Source organism: Propithecus coquereli, unplaced genomic scaffold (genome assembly GCF_000956105.1).
Source record: "Propithecus coquereli isolate 6110/MARCELLA unplaced genomic scaffold, Pcoq_1.0 Scaffold953, whole genome shotgun sequence".
NCBI classification, from domain to species: Eukaryota; Metazoa; Chordata; class Mammalia; order Primates; family Indriidae; genus Propithecus; species Propithecus coquereli.
In genome coordinates, this window is record NW_012155874.1 from 46,190 (window position 1) to 64,484 (window position 18,295).

General features: G+C 46.7%; 1 protein-coding gene across 1 annotated transcript in view; it reads right to left on the minus strand.

Moving 5' to 3' along the window:
• The window catches only part of LOC105827044 (high affinity cAMP-specific and IBMX-insensitive 3',5'-cyclic phosphodiesterase 8A-like), a 122,549-nt gene that overhangs the window by 26,875 nt on the left and 77,379 nt on the right, over positions 1 to 18,295 (minus strand). Inside the window, 6 exon segments of the mRNA XM_012665077.1 lie at positions 1,005 to 1,082; positions 7,286 to 7,328; positions 7,416 to 7,467; positions 9,370 to 9,458; positions 14,774 to 14,911; positions 16,478 to 16,556. Coding sequence (XP_012520531.1) covers positions 1,005 to 1,082; positions 7,286 to 7,328; positions 7,416 to 7,467; positions 9,370 to 9,458; positions 14,774 to 14,911; positions 16,478 to 16,556 — 479 coding nt within the window.

Below are 18,295 nucleotides of genomic sequence, written 5' to 3' on the forward strand. Positions count from 1 at the left end.
CAAAAAACTAAAAATAGAATTACCATATGATCCAGCAATCCCACTGCTGGGTATACATCCAAAAGAAAGGAAATCAGTATATCAAAGAGATATCTACACGCCCATGTTTACTGTAGCACTATTCACAATAGCCAAGATTTGGAATCAACTCGTGTGTCCCCCAACAGATGAATGTGTAAAGAAAAGGTGGTATATGTACACAGTGGAATATTACTCAGCCATAAAATAGAAAATAGTCCTGTCATTTGCAGCAGCATGAACGGAATTGGAGGTCATTATGTTAAGTGAAAAAAGCCAGACACAGAAAGACAATTATATATTCTCATGTGTGGGAGCTAAAAAAAACGAGGATCTCATGGAGGCAGAGACTGGAATGGTGGTTACGAGTGGCTGGGAAAGGGAGGGTGGAGAGGGACATGAAGAAAAGTTGGCTAATGGGCACAAAAATACCATTATAAACAAGGAATGAGTTCTAGGGCTGGACAGTGCAGTAGGGAAATTAGAGTTAACAATAATTTATTGTATATTTCAAAATAGCCGGAAGAGAAGAACTGGCATGGTGCCAACACAACGATAAATGTGTGAGGTGATGGATATCTCAATTACCCTGACATGACCAGTACACACTGTATACACAGGTACCCCCAAAATATGCACAGCTGTGACATATAAAAAAAAGAATTACCAAATGCATTACTCATACAATTACAGCAAATCAATTGCCATCTTCTGCTATTACAGTTTAGAAAATCAACTATAGAATACATGGCAAATGTATTTTTTCCTTTTCTTTATTCCCTGACTCCATTAAAAGGCTCAGAATGGAGCCCAATGGCAGGAGTTGAGGGAGAGGGAAAATGGGACATAGGTTCCCACAGGTCCCCTCCAATCTTGAGAAATGGGGGAAGACAGCGACCAGGAACGAGACGAAGGGGAGAAGGTCAGGCCTCCAGGTGCCCAACACTGATTTGGTCACATTTTCGTCTCTCATCTTTGTCACTCACCTTCACCTGATCGGGAGGCGATAGCTCTGACGTCCAGTGAGCCTTTCCTTCTGTCTTTATGTTTGCCTGTCTGATTATCTGTGGAAACAAATTATAAATCATTTCTTCAAAGAGATTTTAACAACATATTAAAACATTACTAATCTAAAAAAATTTCTAGAAACCCTCAACTTTAAGAATCAGAACATGATTTAAGATGCTACAAAAACCAGCACAGTGCAGAGAGATGAAGACCATGAACAGCTCAGCGTCCAGGGGGCTCACTTTCTCAGCATGTCCCAGGGGTGCGCTCATAAAAGCAGTTGCAGAGTCCCGTGCAGAGTAACAACTGACAGGAATAACCTCTGGAGAGTTTCTCCTATTACATTTCTGTATCACTGAGTACAGTGGTGGAAACATTTTGATCCCCATCTACCCTGGCCCCAGAAGAAAACAATCTTTCATTTATTTTCTGTAAAATATCCCAGGGAGAACATTATTCTCTTTTCTAGGGTAGTACAGAGACACTGTTTAGGGTTTATTTCAAATGACAGTCCATCCTTCTCCTTCTGATCCTCTGTTTTCAGTGACGGGCACCACTGCTCTCTCCCCCTGACCCCATGCCAATCACTGACAAGGCAGGCTGGCCTTTCTACCCGTCTCCTCCTCTGCGCACCTGCTGGGTGCCATGTGTGGTGCTGGGGGCTTTGCAGGCTGCATTACATGTCCCCACTCCCCATGTCACAGACCAGGAAACGGAGCTGCTTGCAGATGAGCGCACGGCAGCGCTGGTGCTTGGCTCAGCTCTCGTCTGCCCCGTGGAAGACTCCGCCTTATCGCAGCTTCCCCACCTGGAAGCCCTTCTTTCCCTGCTCATAGACAGGATCCAAATGCAGGCCTTAGTGCTCCCTCTGCGCCAGCAAGAGGCTCTTCACTTGCTCTTTGCTTCTTTACCCAGCATAAACTAGATCTCCATGGGCACTGACGGTGAACTTGTCAAGGTCACCAACGACCCTCCTTGTTGTTAACTCTGAAGGCCACAATTCAATCTTTACCTGATACGACTTGATTGTGGTTCTAGATACAACTGATCCCTCTTCTGGACACTCCTGTTGGCAGAGTCCACAGTCTCCTGGTTTTCCTTCCCCCTCTTACTATTCCTTCCTAGTTCCTTTGTGGTTTCCTCTTCCTCAGACCCCAGGGTGTTTCCAAAGGTTGTATCCTTAGCCGTCCTTCTCCTCTCAGTCAACAACCTCCCTGGGAGATCTCACTCCCTCCCACGGCTTTCGTTAATTCCTGTGTTGTCGTCGCACCCCAGGCCTGTCTCCCAAAATCCGGACTCGCATCTGCACGGGCCACTTGGCACTCCATTTGGACACTGCTCAGGCAACGCCAATGAATTCGTTACCCACGACGAACTCATCTTTTTTCAAATCTGCTCCTCAACCCAGGACACCAGACAGCATCTGCCTTTTTGCTTGACCTAGAGATAAGTCATCTGTGACTTCTCCCCTTCCTCTCTCCTCTCCTTCAACTGGTCAGCCAAATCTATGGATTCTACCTCCTAAATACCTCTTTAGTCTTTCCTCTGCTCTGTTGCTGTGTGAGCTCAGACACTCGTCATCCTCTCTGGATCCTAACAGCAGCCTCTACATCGACCCTTGCCCCCTTCCACCCATTCCCCACAGGAAGCCAAGCAATACTTCTAAAACAAAAATCTGACCAGATCACTCTTCCAATTAAAACACTTCAGTGGCTCATCCCTGCTTTTAGGATAGGACTCAGACCCCTCAGCGTCACGTTCAGAATCCTGTGAGGTCTGGACTCCCTCTCTCCAGCACCAGGAACTATATGATGCATTAGTTGGCCTCCCAAACCTCTATGTCATGATCAAATGGCTTACTTGGGAATGTACCCCTCCCATGTCACCCTCTTCACCTGGTTAACTCTGCTCCTCTTTGAAGATGCAGTTAAGATGCAGTTCAGATATCTCTGCCTTTGGGAAACCTTCCCTTAAAACCTCCCACACTACCCCAACAGTGCTGGGTAACTTGCCAACTGCAAGTGACTTGAGGATAGGGACAGTCTCTCTTTTCTCTTTCCCAGGTGACCAGCACTGTGCATGTAACAGATGCTCAAACACCTCTGCATTCCTGTGCACAAATGAAAGTCCTATTAGGTGCAAATCGAAGTCCTCTGATTCCACGGCTCCCCTGCTCACAATCCTCCAGCAACTCAGAGATAAAGAACTTCCTGGCGTCAAGGACAGGCGCGCCCTGCCAGCAGCAGCCTGCCTTTCATCTCTCCCATGTGTACCACGCGTGTGCTGCGTCAGCACGACCGCTTTGCACTGTCTCCGGAGCAGCCTTGACATCTGCTCCTTCTGAGACATGACACTGCACCCTCTCCAAATGCTCACTCCTTCAAAGCGCACCTCCTCTCAGCCACACGCAGTCCGAGTGCCTCTCCTTTCTCTGAGCTTCGTGATGATTAACAGCCATACAGCTGCCTGATAAGACCGCACTGCGAACTTACGGTTTGTTCCTTCGTTCTTCCCCCTTTTATTTTACTCAACCAACACTGGGCACCCGCCATGTGTCAGGACCTAAGCTAGGCTTTAGGGATGGGAAGATGGATAAGGTATGGTCCACGCGCCCAAAGGGAGAGTCTAGTGGGGAACAAAGGTGGGTAAACTTAGAGTCACGGTGGTAAGTCTGAAGCAGGAGGAGCCCAGAGGGGACGTGGCAGACCCTCCTCTGAGAGTAGGGGCAGAGAGGAGAGGGATGAACTGCGTCTCGGGGCTGCAGCCAAGAGGAGGAGGAAGGCTCGTCCAGGAGGAGGGAACTGCTTGTGCAGACGAGCAGCGTGTGTATCAAGGGCAGGGCTGCGCCAGGAGTGCAGGAACTCAGCAGGCTTTAATCTCTACTTAGACACTTTAAAGCCACTCATCCTCCTGCTCCCAACAGTCCTGTTGAGCTCGCTGCTCCCCCTCTCAGTCCCTGCAGCGCTTTATATGGGTGATTCTTTAGCGACTGTCACCCAGCCTGTCTCCCCAGCGTCCAGCTCTCAGAAGTCCCCTCAGGGACACCAAGGGAGGAATACAGCTGTGAGGTTGACATGTCAACGAGCCTGAAGCTCCTGGAGCAGCACTGAGCCAGGGCCTCACACTCGGTCAGTGCTCAATGCGCACGCACTGATCTGAGGCGCTGGGCCTGCCAAGGAGCGAACACTAAATGGGCCTCCATGACCGGGGCTGGGCTCAGTACCATCTGCAGCCTCGTGTCTGCTTTTGGTTTCCTGTTCTGTAAAATGCGGTCCTCACACTCTGTCTGTCTTTTCAGTAGAGAACAATTAGCAGTGTTGCCTTGACCTGCTGGGCACACCCAGGCGACCCTGGAGCAGCAGTGGGGCACGCAGGGGAACAGTGACCAGTCGGCGCCCCTCACACACAGCAGCTGCCCCCGCACTCACGCCAACCCTGAGGCTTGCAAGAATGAGCTCCAGGTTGGATATGAGGAAGCTGAGGCCGAGGTATCTTAGGCAATTTGTCCAGAAGTCACTCTGATGGGACCACAGTACACTGTCAGAGCATTTCCTCGGTGCCGTCAACAGCGCAAGCACTTGTGCAGGGCGTGCTCTGCGCCGGGACCGCCTGCCAACCGCCAAGTCCGCAGCCCGTCTGCAGCATCGGACACCGTTCCTACCGCCTCCTCCTGAGCAAGCTCACTTTCTCCAGAAGCAGACCAAACCTCCACGTCCTTCCAGTGGTCTGTGAGGCCAGACCCCTCCATGCCAGCTGAACTGGAACGTGTCACACTACTGGCAAGGCCTGTCGACCCCTCCTCATCCCCTGCATCCCCTTTCCCTGCTTTATTCTCCACAGAACTTAGCACCATCTGATACACTCTGTATTTATTTCCTTCCTGTCTACCACACCCCCTCGTTGGAATGCAGGTTTCTCACAGAGACACGACACAGCCTGGCGTGTGGGTCTGTGCGCCGACTTTTGGCTGAATGAATGAATTCTTCGTCCTGCTCCCTGATGCTCCCCTGCCAATCCCTCAAACATCCACCCCTGCCAGGTCCCAGGCTTAGTGCTGTCTTCCTGCCTCGCTTCTGCTCTTCAGGAGAGCTGGCCCAGGGCTGTCTCCAAATGCCACCAGGCACCTCTCCTGGAATGTTCCAGGCACTTCAGATGTAATAAGTTCAAGTCTAAATTTGCTATCCTCTCCCTGTGTAAACTTGCTCTTTTTTTATTATAAACTCTCTTAGCTGCACTTGTTATTTTAATTAGCGTTATCCAGTGGCCAAGCTAGAAATCGTGGTGTCATCCTCAAGTATTCTGTCTTTGTCCCACGCAGTAAGCTGGCTCCCAAGTCCTCCTGACTACACTCAAGTCATTCCTGAATGCAGTCTCTATTCTCCACAGCATCCCCATCTTAGACTATCTAAGAACTGACCCTTTTTCACTTACCTACTTACAAAGATTCTCTTGGCCTTCCTCTGCTTGCAGGATGAATGCAAACTGGCCTACTGCAGCCTTGCCTGTCTCCACGCCTTTGTGCATCTGCTCCTCCCACCTGGCCCTCTGGCTGGCCCCCACTTCTCCTCCAGACACCAGCTCAACCTTCATCATCATCATCATCATCATCACCATGGCGTGGAAACATCCCCCAGGTCTCCCCCAGGGTGGTACTACAAAGTACAGTGTATTCAAATTGTCTCCACCTGCCATCAGACGGTGAACTCCAAGTTCATTTCTGTGAGTCTACAGCCAGGCTCAGGGCCTGACCCAGAGTAAGGTTTGCAGACTGGACAGTTGTCACTACAACCACCCGGTATCTTTAGTGAAACACAGCATCATGTGAAAATGACATACAGGCCAGGGAAAAGGGAACATGTGCTGGGACTTATTACTTTTCTGGATGCCCAGACTCTGAACCTTCTTTCCCATGCCTGGGGAGTTCCAAGGCCTCCCACCACAGAGGGGAGCAGGCCGGAGACTCCCCTGCTCCATACCCAAGTTAGAGCTGGAGCAGCAGGTACCCCAGGCCCAGCCAGATGACTGAGTGGTTCCTCCCAAGAATCTGCACTGGAACGAGTGACGCAAGAGGTGAGGGTATGGAGAAGCCACGCTGCCCATGGTGGGACAGCAACGCCCCGTACCTGGACCTCCACAGGGCCGTGGCATGCCTAGGGCAGGGGGAGAGCTGCCCAGCTTTCCGTGGTTCCCGTCCCCTTTTCAAAAATTTATTCTAGAGCTTTCTTGTCCAATCTGTAAGCAACCCTATTTCCTTCCAAAAAACTCCCTTCCAGCTTAAGAACTGATTTCTGTTGTGTGTCACCAAGGACTTTGGCTGGTCCATGGCCTATAAAGCTCCACCTGCCCTCCCGAGGCAGGACAGCCAGCTGAGACCTCTGGACGTAAAGCTGCCAGGAGGGGAGGAGACTGGACGGGCAGGCGGCCCATGGGGGTGAGATGCGAGACTCCCACATGAGTGCTGCTCAAACGAAATGACCAAAGGGTCGGCATGAATGCGGTTTGGGAGATTCTTCCCCGGCCTAACATTTCTGGTGACTGTGTCACTGGCTCTGCCTCCCAGTCCCAGTTCTGTCATATCCTGGCTGCCCAACTCTAGGCTGTCACTGAACTTTTCTGAGCCTCAGTTTCTTCCTCTGTAATATAAATGAATGTAAATAATAGCCAAGACTACTTTCTAGGGCTACTCTAAAGAATTAAAAAAACAAAAACAAAACCTAAACCAAAAACAAGTAAAAATGCCCTGTGGGCTTGCACAGTAGCACTCGTGTAACAGGTCTACACCTGCTGCTTTGCCCGACTGCTCCATCCCTGCAATTTGGCTTCTGCCCTCACCACTTTCCTGAAACTACACTTCTACAGGTCACAAATGAGCTCCTGGATGCAAAAGCCAAAGTTCCCATCCACCTATGGCTGCATATTCCCCCATTCCTTCCTCTGTGCGATTCAGCCTGACACTTTCGATGCTTCCAGCTCTCCCAGCCCTCGGCTTCGGTGACACTCTCCACGCTTCACTCAACACGTCTCCGTGAGTTCACGCGTTTGAGTTGACCGGGTCTCTCCTACAGGCCTCAGCCCCCAAGTGCTCAGGTCCTTCGACTCATAAACTAACCTGGGGAGTCAGGGAGAGAGATGCTGCCACGGGGCTAGGAAAACACACTCCCACCACTGCACCAGGCATGCCAGTCAGAGGAAGAGTCTGTTTTCATTTTTTTTCCCTAAAAACTCAGTGAACCCTAAAAATAAACATGGGGCACCATACCTGTATTAGTGTCAGACTGAACACATTCAGATATTTTCTCAGCCTAAAAATGAATTTTAAAAGCCATTAGTTCCGATTGCTTGGAAATCTTGCTGGGGTGTGCCTGGGGTCCAGGGCTCTCCTTACTTACCTTACTGTTGCCGTTGCACACTCGGATAATCGACACATAGTGTCTAATTTTTCTGCAAGTAGAAAACAATGTATTAGTTCTCTCCTGACTCTAATTTCATGTATGTGTCATTAATTTTTCATTATGAAAGAGCACCTCCCTTTCACAATACATATTAATAAAATGCTTTGAGGAAAGCATTTCTATTTTTCTGTGGCCGAAGCCACCAATAAACAAACAAGAGTTTACAAACATCCTTTGGTATCTCTGTAGAAAAGAAGTGACCTCAGTGAAAATGACCAAATTCCTCCCAAGTCATCATAACAGGTAATAAAACACACACACGTTTTTTAGAAATGTGCTGCATATTAACCAATCAGGACCCTTTAGTTCCTTAACATGTTTTTATTTTCACAACCTTTTACACCAATGCTTTTCTTCAAGCTCCGACAAACAATTTGCTCATAGTCACTCATGGCAACAGCCACAGGCCACACTGGGGCCAAGGTTCCCACTGAACTCAGCTAGAACAGACGTCTCACACAAAGCGACCAGGGCTTAGCTCAGAAGCTGCTGACTCTTCTCATTTATGTATTGTTCCTTCCGTTTTTCCCTTTGATAATCAAATCCCTATATATTTATCACAAAAAATTTGGAAAGGACATAAAAAGGCAAAGAATCAGAACAGAGGGCTCACTCAGATCCGTGTCCCTGAGGCGATCGCCAACTGGCAGCAAAGCCTGGTGACAAAGCACGTGAGCTGTGCGGTCAGTGCTGAAGTCTGTAGCTGGCTCTGCCACGTGCCCGCGGCAGACCCCAGGCCAGAAAAACCTGATCTAAGCCTCAGTTTACTCATCTGTCCAATGGAGACGAGCGCAGCACCACCCTCACAAGGCGGCAGTGAGGACGAAATAAAGCAGCATCTACCAGGGACGAGCGCCAGGGCAGGGAGAGAGGGGCTCAGCAGGCAGCAGCAGTTACTGTAACTGCCACGCTTCCTGCTATTTTTTCTTTCTTTCCTTTTCATGACTGAGATCATAGATTAGGTAGGATTTTACATTTTCACTTTTTGCATTTAACATTATATCATAAGCTTTCTCCTTGTCATTTAATTTTCTATGATCATCATTTCTAATGCTTTCATATTTTACTGTTGGGTGTTCCACAATTTATATTCATAACTTTTTATTTTCCATATTATTTAATATTTGTCTGAGACAAATTGAAATTTTTAAGTTCCTGATTATGCTGATTTCCAAACTATAGTTACATCTGTTTTATATAAGAATTTCCATAACCGTTAGTATTTTTAAAAATTTTATCTAATTTGATGGGCCTTTTGCAGAAATAACACATAGCCTATCGAATTAGAGAGAAATATTTAAAATATAAATATAAGGAATCTACAAGTTAGCTTTTTTTTTTTTCAAATTCCTCAGCTCAAGCAATCCTCTTGCCTCAGCCTCCTGAGTAGCTGAGACTATAGGCACAAGCCACCACGTCCAACTAGTATCTTTTTACTTTTTGGGGAGACAGGGTCTTGCTACATTGCCCAGACTGGCCTGAACGCCTGGTCTCAAGCAATCTTCCCTTGGCCTCCCAAAGTGGGATTACAGGTGTGAGGCACTGTGCTGGGCCTCCAGTCAATATTCTTGTAACACAACTTAATAAACTGACATTCTAACTTAAATATAAATACTTCAGCCTCTTGTGAGCTGAACCTTCATGCAGCTTAAACAAGACTGTCCCAAGTGGTGGCTCTGGGTTGCAGGTGGAGGGTCACATTGTAGCCATGAGGAAATCACCAAGGAAATGCCACCCTGGAAAGGCCATTCTGTAATGACACCTGACCTCGTTACAAACCTTACTTTTAAACTCTTGCAAACAGCTCTTAACTTACTTAAATATTCAGAGCAAATTTTACAACAACCTCACACTGGTGTGCTGACTGACATACTTGTTTTTTTCCACTTACCCTCCCTGTCCAAGGACAGGTATTATCTTCACATTTTGCTGTACATTATCTCCATTTTTCTTTTTGGTGTAGTAAACTCCTTGCCACTCCTATAAATGGAATGTGAGTATCATTATACTTTGTGTTCAAAACACAAACCCAAGAACATTTTCCACTTTAGTTCCCATTCATGTACCATTGCTAAAGCAATTAGGGTAAAAAACATCCTAACCTCAAACCCAATTTCGGGTAATCAGACAATTCTTTCTCAGCCTCCAAAGTCCATCTCCTCCTGGGTTGCTGACAAAAGTCACGCCGACACAGTCTAAATGGGCATATGCTTTCAGTGACTACCTACTGGCAAGAGGGGTTCTGAGCCCGTGAATCAAGAGCTCTCCCTCAATGCACAGCTTCCTCCTCTCGAACTCCCACATGCTGCAGCGCAGCAGGGAGCTTGGCCTTTGCCCTGTGTTTGGGAGGGAAGAATCTCAGGACTGGGGCTGGGAAGGGCCATTTCATGACCACTACCATGGCAGGTTGCTACTAGCTCCTTGGTCTGAACAGCTGGAGGTCCATCTGGGCTGTGTGAGGGTTTCAGTCCCTCTGCAAGTAGGGTGGGATGATGAGGTAACGGCCAGGACCCAGCTCAGGTAAAACAATAGATGCGATCTCAAAATCCAGAACTGGAATCACATTAGTTGTGCTCTCCTGATTCTTTCAGATAGGAACTGCAGTCTGGGTGAGCAGGAGTGAGCAGGACAGCACCGCAGCAAGAGACCAGGGCTGTAGTGGCTCATCTAGGAGAGCTGGGGACAGAACTGGGTTTTGTCACCATCCTAAAAGGTACTGAATTCCTCCAAGAAGTCACCAAGGTCCCCTTAAGCTATGGAAATCCCTAAAACCATTGCAGGACACTGAATTCCTAGGGTGTTCCATAACCTTCTTGACATACCAGAGTCCCTCAGGACCTGGAGTTGACCAGGCTGGAAAAGGACCGCCATGGCAGCCTTGTTGGCTTAGCTGAAGTCTCCTGTCCAGACCCTTACTCAAGGTCAATTCTGAAATCCTCTGTGCTTGGGGCGTGGCAATCTGCATGCAAATGCCAATGGTAAGACCCATCTTCAGACTCCTCTGGGAAAGTGGAGCAAAAAGAAACCAGGAGATGCTGACAGAAGCAAAGGATGATTACTGATGGTTCCTGATATAATTCTGAAAACAATGGGCCCCAAAAGAGGACTGCATCGAAAAACAGCAAGCGAGCCCACTCAGTGCTTAGCTCACACCGGAGCAGAAGAGGGGTGCAGGGGTACTCAGTAGAGTACCAAGGGGAGCTCAGCCTGGAGAAAGAGGCCTGTGGCCAAAACCAGGAAGGACTGAACAGGGATCACTAGGCAGGAATGAGCAGGCTGCCTTCCATATCCACAACTTACACTGTGTCCACCTTAAAAGCCTTCAGCAAGTAGGTCTAAGGGTTACTTCTGAAGCTCACTATCAAGAGAAATATGGGAAATTGTGATGTTTGCAAAATTCTGTGAATACACTAAAAACCACCAAATTGTATACTTTAAATGGGTGAGTTGCGCAGCAGGGGAATTACGTCTCAATAGAGCTGTTACAGAAAAAACAGAAAAATATAGGTGACCAAATCAACCAATCAGTTAGCATTTTAAAAAATATATTCAGGATTTTCTGCTCTAGTCCTTCCTGAATAGACCAAGTCCTTTCTGACCAATCCCAAGCCAAGGTATAACTGGTCATTCCGGCCAAAGCTCCACAGTCCACCTATAGGAACAGAACAATTGAGCCAACTTGGCTTTGGGTGATAGAGTCACCTCTAAGTTTTCTAGTCACCAATGGAAACAAAAAATATTTATTTATCACAAATATAAGATTTCGTTCCTAAGGATAATAAGAGTACTACCTCGGCATGTTGTCACGTAGATTAAGTTGGGTAGTGCACATAAACTCAGCACAGTCCTGACACGTGTGGTGAACATTCAGTAAATGGCCTGGTTCAGGCACACATGGATTTGCACAGGCCTCTCTCCCAGCCCTCTGCGCTGGGCTTCTCTGGCTATGACTGGCTATGACTGCAGTCCCTCTTGGCGCCCATTGTCTTGAGAATTAAATCATCGGCTCCAGCTGTCCTATCCCCAGGGCGTGCACGTGGTAAACAATCCAGGAACATTTGGGGCTTTTGTTTACTGAATGGGAAAAGTAGGCTGAGGTCAACTATAGCATCCTGCCTGCCAGGCTAAGGAATCTGAGCTCTACAGTGAGGGAGCAACACAACTAAATGAAGATTTAGCAAGACTAATCACACAAGAGTGCACAGTGGACTGAGTGCAGGTGGAGACTCATGGGACCTAACTGGATTCAGCCACCATAATTCCAGAGGGTGGGAAGAAGGCCCTGAAGAAGGCCAGGCCTAGGCATAGACACTGAAAGGCAGGGGTTTACCAGCCGTCAAGGCTTGATGATGGAGAAGACCAAAGGGCAGGGAGGAATCAAAACCATTCTAAGAATCTAAGTGAAAACACCTGCGAGGATGGCCCATGAGCAGAGACGACAGGGGCTAGAAAAGACACTGGGGTGTTTATGGGAGAGGAGAGAAAATCACCGTTAGACAATTGAATTTCAAGGTGACAGCAGGATGTTGAACCAGACCTTGGAAAAGAGGCTGAGACTAAAAAGAGAGGTGTGAGTTCTACACAGAGCAGAAGAGAGACCCCAATGACAGAGGAGCCAAGGGACAGCAGCAGGGAAAGGCCAGATCCTGGTAACCCTGGGGGAGTTCAGAGGAAAGAAGGCAGGAGAGGGGCCGGCAAGGAGGAAGCAGGGATGGGAGCCAGGAAGGTGCGAGTCTGGAGAGCTCAAGGCATCTGCAGCTGCGCATCCTCATCACAAATGGGCATCTGAGCAGCCACATTTCGCCAGCACCTATGACACGCCGGGGAAGGACAGCACAGTGTCTGAGGGAGAAAAATACCACGATTTCTAAAAGAGAAGAGACAATGTGAGACTTGGGTATCTATGGGTTCTAGAGCCCTGGCAGAGAAGTCCTGGGGAAGAAGAAGAGAGCGGAGAGTGAGGGCTGTGCACAGTGGCAGGAGGGACGCATGGCGCGGTACTGGCAATCGGGTGCCGACACCTTTTCCTGTCACCGGAAAGAGGAACCACTGGCTGAGAACGATGAGCAGAGGCCTGAGGAGAGTAGTAAGTGTAACATTCTCTGCTTGAATGTCACCAGAATTTCTCTTCTGCCCCCAGGAATATCCAACTGAGACACCCAGTACCTAGACTCCAACCCTGCAGTGCCCCAGCCCCGGCCACTGCCTAGGGCTCCCGCTGCCACTGCGGCCTCCAGTGGATGTCTGAACTCTCCTTACCGATCACAGCACCTCTCTTCCATAAGGCCTGCTGACTCCTCAACAAGACCTTCTCCCTGGGGACTGAATTAGGAAGGCTATATATTCTTTCACCTCAAAACACTGGGCAGCCTGTCCTGCTGTAGTGTTGCCAACAAACCAGCAAGTTACTGACAAAGGACAAAGGGTCACTCTCCCCCCAAAACAAATAACCAGGCTCCCAATAAAGCAGTACAGGCATCAATAATACAATAATCTTTCCTAGTCTTTGCTCACAATAAATAGAGATTTTAGAGAAATGGTCTCCTATACAACTTTGAGGGCCCAGCAGCATAACTCCAGCAGAGGTGAGGCGCTGCCCGCACAGACCTGGATGCATGCCGGGGCTGGGACTAATCCACAGAACACCCCTTCCCTACCTCCACTCGCCCTCCTCAGTGAGAGGGCCACACAGTGCCTCAGTACAGGTGTTGCCAGATCAGGTGCACAAAGGCCATCCTGGGTCATTCCCAGCTGAACCTCACAACAAAACCACTGGCTAACCCAGCGGCAGCAAGGAACCACAATGCCAGCCTCGGGGAGGCCATGGTGAAGCCCCGCCCATGCTGCTGTGGTCTGAGATGACTGCTCCTCTGTGGCCCCCTTCTGAGGACACCCTTCCCAACCACAGCAGGGAACACACGATCTAACCCGTGTAGTGACCTGAGCACCCGAAGGCCTCTTCATCCACATCAGCCTTCATTTCCCTCTTTCTGGGAGACCTTCCACTCCCTCTAGTAAGAAAAACAACACCCTTGACAGAAAACTTGACGGCAAAGTAGGACTTGAGCAGTGCCTACTTCTGTCATTACGCTGGTGTGCATCACCGGGCCCTGCAGACAGCCCATTCTTTCCTTGTTCTCATTTCATGCAGTCTCGTGGCTGGCTCAGAGCCATGGGCAAAACAAAGGGAAGCAAGTCCACTCAGTGTCTTCAAGGCGCCAGACCCCAGTGGGGTATAAGCTCCGCACAGCACCCTGCCCTGCGGCAGGCTGCTTATTTTGTGCTACGGGACAGTCCCGGCCAAACGCCGCAGGGAAGCGGCATCGCTTCCACCAGTGCCTCCGCAGAGTGAGCAGGACAGTGGGTCACCAGGTTTTCAAATATTTCAAACAATCAGGTTAATAGCTTCTACCCAGTTTTCCAAAACGATAAGAAGCCCCGCAAAAGCACAGCAGAAAGGATCGAGAATGCTCGTGAAAAGCAGCAGACTCTTCCTTCCCATCCTGTGGTGACCCTGAAACACTGAGGTGCTGGCAGAGGCTGTGGCACAGAGAGAAACTGCCCTGAGACTGAGCCGGACCTCCATCTACCTGCTCCTTCAGCGCCGCCGGGAGGGGCCTTCTCACAGCGCCGTGCAATGATTTCCTTGTCTGTTTCCAACTCTCAAATATTTGCTAAGGCAAGAATTTTGTTTTGCTCTTTTTTCTATACCAGAATCTAGCACAGTGCCTGGCATTTAAACGATGTTCAATGAATGAAGGAGGCTCAGAGAACTGTTGGGCTCAGTTGTGTCTGAGAATGTGCTGCCTCCCTGGCAGTCCCTTACCCAGAACCGTCTGCCATCACCTGCTGCTTAGATCAATTACTAGAAAGATCAACTTATTCACTTGTTACAAAGACAAAAACAATCATTTTACGTGTCAATTTAAGTTTTCACTTAAATGGGAGATGAGAGAAAATCACTGTCAGACAATTTAAGTTCAGGGGACAGCGGGATGTTAAACCAGAGCTTGGAAAAGAGGCTGAGACTAAAAACAGAGAGCCGAGACTTCCACATGGAGCAGGAGAGAGACCTCAACAACAGAGGAGCTTTCCAAGGGACAGCAGCTTATTAGCTGAGCATATTATACACTTTCTTGGCCTTAGTTTCCACATCTGCAAAATGAGGATAACGAGGATAACGCTACCCCCGGCTGCTGGGAAGAGTGAGACTGAGATCACCGGCAGCACTCAGTGAACATGAAGTCTTCCTTCCCTGTAATGTGAAAGTAAAAAGGTACTGACTTCTTACTTACCTTGCCTATCTTGATGCATGAATTTATAGTATCCAACAAGTCCGCCTTCTTTTCATTTATAGGCACTTCTCCTAACTCCTTCCCTATTAATTCACCTGCCTGATAGCCCATTGTTGTTTCAAATGCAGGATTTGCATACTGAGGGGAGACAAAAAAAAAACATCAAGTGAATTAAAAGTCATTTTGAAAAGAGGACAATCAAGGGTCTTTGGACCTAGGCCCTTCATGTTTTCTCTCCAGAAAGCTCAGGAGCCTGGACCTCACCGTGGCAGTTCCAAAGCCACAGCGCACAACCCCTGAGAGAATTCTGGAACCTGGAGAAGCTTCTGCTTGGATGATACTTGGCTGGACTTTCTGCCATGTTCTCCTGAAGGGTGAGGAGGGGAGCAGACCCACTTCCACTTCAACGAGCGCAGAGGAGGGGACCTGCACAGGGATATGCCAGAGGCTGCTACAACAGGGCCCCAGACTGGGGTGCGAAACACTCAGGCAAAACGCCCCCTCCACACACTGTCTGCCCTCTGCAAGTCACTTAAACCCTCCCAGACTCAGTCTGCTCATCTGGATAATGGGAATGAAACATATCTCTTGCCTCTTTCCTATGGGTCAAATGCATAGTGAAGGGAGATTAAAGAAAAAACATTAAGTGAATGTTGATGTGTGTGGAAAGCGGGCTATGAACTAGGAAGAGCATTTATAAACGTAAGGCTGGTTAAGTCTCAAACAGGACCAGAAGATGAGGAGGAAATGTTTGGGAAAACTGCACGTGCTAATGGTGATCATAAAATAATTGATACTATTTATCAAGGTCTGTTTTCCTTGATAGACACCACAGTAAGTAGTACTTTACACACATCATTTAGTCCTCACAACATCCTTACGAAAGGTAAACTGTTGTTCTTATTAATGTTATTCCCACGTGCACAGATGAGAAAGCAGATTCAATCAGATTGAGCAACTTGCCCAAAGTTGCTCAGCCAAGGCAGAACGGAGCACAGGCCCACCTGTTAATAACATCAAAGCCTGTGCCCTCAACCCCTGGCCCGTGTGGCCTCTCAGGGCACCAACTCCTGAATGTCAACACCATGTACGCTTTAATAAAAGTCACAAGTGAAGGACTAGAGAGCCCAGAAGTAAAATCAAAGCAGAGCTAATTCTCAGACAAACTGGCTAGCACAACTGTGTTCCTGGCACAACTCCCTTTTTTGTTGTTATCTAAAAGTACAAGTAAGTCACTTACATAAACCTGATTTGCTAATAATGGGTAATTTATTCAATAATTACTAGGTCTGTTATTTTTGAAACTTTTAGTTTATACTTATAGCAATTTATTAGAAACAACTATCTTCCAAAACAGTGAGAGAAGTGAAAAGCTTGCAGACCTTCTGGTGAGAGCATTCCCCTACTACAGCTGTGCGCCCTCCCCACCAAGCAATGATCCTTTCGAATCAAAGTCTCTCCTTGCTAAACACACAAACCAGTGAGAAATAATGAAATGTGGTATTTCTACAGACATTTACCAGCACCTTAAGTAACTATATTAGTATCTTTTCTTATCTATGTTATTTCAAATTATATTTTTTATTGATTTTGTTCTAATAATCCTCTAAGGAAAAATTGGTCTCTGAAAGTTGAAAAAGAAAAAAAAAATCCTAAAAATGAAAACAGAGAAATACAGAAAGACAAATTTCTAAAATAACAAACCTGTATAATGTGGTCTTCATTTGTAATTTCAATTGCTTCTTGACTTTTCTCTAATGCAGTGAATATTGAGTTACAAGCCCTTTATGGGTAGGAAAAAAAAAAGGACTGATTAACATAAATACTACAAAATCTAATACAATCTTGGGGTATTACATTAACTTATTTAAATGTGTTTAGTCTGCTGTGTGAGGAGGAGGAACTATTAAAAAGCACACAGAGGAAACGAATACCTCAGCAGCCCTAGCACTTGGGATCATGACCGTGGACCCTGGTGCGTCTCCCTCCACTGTGGGAAGGCAGTGGGTCAGCTCCTCAGCACTGTGGGACCCTGGGCAAGTGACTGCACCCCCGTCAAGTCTCCCCCTCACCACTGAAGAGTCCTTGCGAGGACTAATGAGAGAAGAGTCCAGAACACCACACAGAGCCTGGTGGTCAATTGTTTGTAGCTATTATTTTAAACAAATTATTTTCACAAAAGTAGGGTCATTTGGAATGACTAGCTTTGTTCGCTGTTTTCTACACTTAGCCTTCTATTGTCAGCATTTTCCTATATTCTTAGTGTCTGCAAACATTTTTTAATTACCTAAGTAACAAATGTTTATTGAAAATAAAATTAGAAAATTACAGATAAACAAAAATAAAGGAGACACTATATCATACCCACCAGGATAATAAAAAAGACAGTTAATAACACGTGTGGGTGAGGAACCCTCAAATACTGCTGGCAGGAATATAAAATAGAGCAGCCCCCTTTTTGGGAAAACAGTCTGGAAATTCCTCAGATAGTTAAACGTGGAGTTATTACATGATCCAGCTATTCCACTCGGTGGTAATATACCCAATGGAAATGAAACTATATGCCCACACAAAAATGTACACAAATATTCATAGCAGCATCATTCAGAATAGGCAAAGAGCCGAAACAATCCAAATGTCTATCAACTAATGAATGGATAAATAAAATGTGGTATATCCACACAATGGAATATTATACAGACAAAAAATGTAAAGTCCCAATATATGCCATGACATGGATTACCCTTGAAAACAGTACGCTCAAATGAAAGAAGCCAGTCACAAAGGACCACATAGTACGTGATTCCATTTATATGAAATGTCCGACACAGAAAACTCTACAGATAGAAAGTATATTAGCGGTTGCCTAGGGCTAGGGTTAATGAAAATGTTCTAAAATTGTGGTGACTGATGCACAACTTTGTGAACATACTAAAAGCCACTGAATATATCTCAATAAAGCTATTAAAAATAAATGAGATCAAATCATGTGAAATCCTAACACCTGGACATATCAACCGGTGTTCTAGGCATTTTCTTGTACATACGTACATACGTAACATGTATTTACAAAAACAGGATTATACTCTACAGTTTTAAAATCTGTTTTCTCACTGAATAATGTACATTAATATCTTTCCTTATCAATAATTATGGTTCTTTATCATCACTTTTAATAACTAGATAGTATTCCATTGTAAGATTATAGCATAACTTATTCAATAAATCCCCTATGACTAGACATTTAAGTTGCTTCTGGGTTTTTTTCTTATATTAGAATCTCCCAAAGAATGATTAGGAGATTCTCTTGCCTCAGAAGACAAGAGAAAAGAAAACCTGATTATTTATGAAGTGTAGAGATAATACTAAGTATACTATAAGAATAACAATGCTTTTACATTATTTCTAGTATTACTAAATTACCTCACTAAACAACGAGACAAAACAGCTTAGCCAATAAAAATGAGAAAATTAGCTCCTTTTTGGCATGTTAAAATCAAGAGATGGTATGTGAACTACACC